At 36.2% G+C, this 2,852-nt stretch overlaps 1 protein-coding gene across 1 annotated transcript in view; it reads left to right on the top strand.

Moving 5' to 3' along the window:
- Nucleotides 1-2,158, top strand: part of LOC103518167 (protein unc-80 homolog) — a gene marked incomplete at its 5' end in the record, with an annotated part of 44,739 nt that extends 42,581 nt beyond the window's left edge. Inside the window, 2 exons of the mRNA XM_026830039.1 lie at nucleotides 891-1,022; nucleotides 1,960-2,158. Of these exons, the coding sequence (XP_026685840.1) occupies nucleotides 891-1,022; nucleotides 1,960-2,147 (320 nt within the window). The remainder of the gene's footprint in view (nucleotides 1-890; nucleotides 1,023-1,959) is intronic.
- Between the last annotated feature and the right edge of the window lie 694 nt (nucleotides 2,159-2,852).

The following is a 2,852-nucleotide window of genomic DNA, read 5'->3' as shown; positions in this document are numbered from 1 at the left end:
TCCCTGTCTGGCGGCGCCTGTCTGCTGTGGGCTGCGGCTATGTTATCAGGCAGGTGCTAGGGTAACAATAATAATCATCTGCATTATCCTCCCTTCCTGCCTATTCATTTCCTTCCTGCCTGGTTTGTGTCTATAACGTGTATCTGTTTTTCTTCGGTTTATGTTATACAGGGGTCTGTCCCCATAGAAGGACTTATCCAAACCTGGTTGACCTATATATCAAATTAAAGGTCTTTTTACCAGGAACACGAAAATGGTGGTGTAAATTTTGTCCAGAAAACCATAAAGCCAAAAAACCAAAAAAAAAATTGGTTTTTGGGGGATTTTTTTTTTTCACATTTTCTCACACAAATGAGCTCTAATCTTGAAATTTTTCGCGACGACCTATGAACTCAAAGCGAGAAAGTTTTAGGTAACACTTCAGTCGATCATTTAAGACCGGTTTTAGCGTCACCTATGTTAAGCTACGCCGAGAAAGGCCAATAAATGGATGGGTGACATTATATTGGGAATAAAGGGAGAACGGGCTCTAGTCTTGATTTTAAATCATTACATGAAAGTAAAATCAAAAAATCAAATCGAGAATGATAATAAACTGAATATTAAACAAATTAGGTAGGTACAAAGGTATTCTTTAACCATGATCGAATAAACTACGGGCTAAAAAATTCCCGGAGGGACGGGCCCTGCTTGTTCTGGGAAAAGGTGAGTTGGTTCCCAAAAAAAGGTCCATTTTTGTCACGTATAAATTGGTTCCCCTTCAAAAATTTCATTACGAATTGGTTCCCCTTGGAAAAAGGTATTAATTGGTTCCGACATTCATACAAACCTTTTTCCAACCGGAACCAACTAATACGTTTTTTCCCAGTTGGGAACCAACTCGTACTCAGCCCTTTTTCTATGTGAATATCTGTTTCTATGTGAACCTTTACTGCACCTCTATTTTCATGGCACGTCGCGACCCGACGCTTCCTGGTGTGATGAGGATCTGAGCTTGATGTCGCAGACCAGTAGTACGTCCGGTGAGTGGAGGGTTCTGGGTTCGATTCAAAGAAAAAAGTAGAGAATAATGGGTTAAGAGGGTTAAAGCGAAATAAAAGCAAAGAACTCATCTTTTTTTTAAGTTTAAAAAAGAAAATCTGGGAATAGTAAAAAAGTGAAAATTAAACGGTTAAGAAATGGGAAATAAAAGTGAGTTAAATCCCAGGAAATTCGATTTTTCCCAACATCCTCTCGCACGTTTGACCAAATTGGTTAAAACTATTTGGAAAACTCATCTTTTTTTAAGTTTAAAAAAGAAAATCTGGGAATAGTAAAAAAGTGAAAATTAAACGGTTAAGAAATAGGAAGTAAAAGTCAGTTAAATCCCAGAAAATCCGATTTTTCCCAACATCCTCTCCCACGTTTGACCAAATTGGTTAAAACTATTTGGTAAACGTCATTTTCTAAATCCTGTTTAAAATCTAATGATGGTGAAAAACCTAGTTACTCTTGTTATAGTGTAAGAGAATTGTAGAAAAATAATACATACATGCCCCCAAAAGCTTGATAATAAACGTCATTTTCTAAATCCTGTTTAAAATCTAATGATGGTGAAAAACCTAGTTACTCTTGTTATAGTGTAAGAGAATTGTAGAAAAAAAATACATACATGCCCCCAAAAGCTTGATAATTAATTTCAAGACTAGGTCCTACGATTCTCACCCCCTTAATTCACACCCACCAGTGCCCTAAATCACCAAAGTATGGAAAAGTATCTTACAAGTGTAATAGCCAATGGAAAAGCAGAATTTTGAATTTGGACGAATCATATCGAAATATGGAATTGTAAATTTTCAGGGCATGGAAAAGCAGAATTTTGAATTTGGACGAATCATATCGAAATATGGAATTGTAAATACTTTTCCATACTTTGGTAATTTAGGGCACAGGTCTAATTCCACCTCTTCTCCCCCTCAGGTTACCGCGAGAATTGCAGTCTCCTCCTGATGCCAACATTCGAAACCTGTTCCTCTCCTCCCTCCCCGGAGGGTACTCAAAGGTTCTACCCGTCCACATCAAGTAGCACTGTTATACAAGTGGATAACATCAGTGAACATTCCCTCATCATTTCTTATCAACACCACGATGAAGATTCTCTTATCTAAAACAAAACCGGTTTTGTGTAACATCAGTGAACATTCCCTCATCATTTCTTATCAACACCACGATGAAGATTCTCTTATCTAAAACAAAACCGGTTGTCAAACAATTGCTTTATCAAATGTCTAAAAACATTTCATGGATAATGTTCAACATTTTATAACCCATCCAGACAGTCCAGATACCAACCACGTGGAAAGTTGCTTAACTTCAGTGGACCATTGGGAACTGGTACCTACATTCAATGAAGAAATAGTTAGGTAGGTACCTACTACCTACAGAAGTGCTACAGACATCTCCACTCATATTTTTAGTTTGGCACATTGCATACTTAAAATAATTAAACGGCGTTCATAAAACAGTTGATTGGAAAGATTTTTATGCGAAAAAGAATAAGTAACCATTGTAAGATTCGTAAGTTTTGTGATTCTTTTCCTTCATTAATTTCTTCAATTTTTTGTAAAGCACCACCATGACAGGACTAAATAGTCACCCGTCCTAATAAAATACCACGCTCGATGTAGCTTAACTTTCTCTCAATTATGTATTAATGTACTACCTAAATAGGTAGGTACCTACATACATATGTAGTACATTTTATGTTGTGTTTATGTTTTAGAATTTCGATGATGTTGTGTTTATGTTTTAGATATGTCATTAACATAGGTAGGTACATGATATGAATTTATATTTTTTAGTTTATGTTATGT

The sequence above is a fragment of the Diaphorina citri genome, unplaced genomic scaffold, assembly GCF_000475195.1.
Source record: "Diaphorina citri unplaced genomic scaffold, Diaci psyllid genome assembly version 1.1 scaffold2096, whole genome shotgun sequence".
Lineage (NCBI taxonomy): Eukaryota > Metazoa > Arthropoda > Insecta > Hemiptera > Psyllidae > Diaphorina > Diaphorina citri.
The sequence above is the reverse complement of the archived record's forward strand: the minus strand, read 5'-3'. Positions and strand labels throughout refer to the sequence as shown.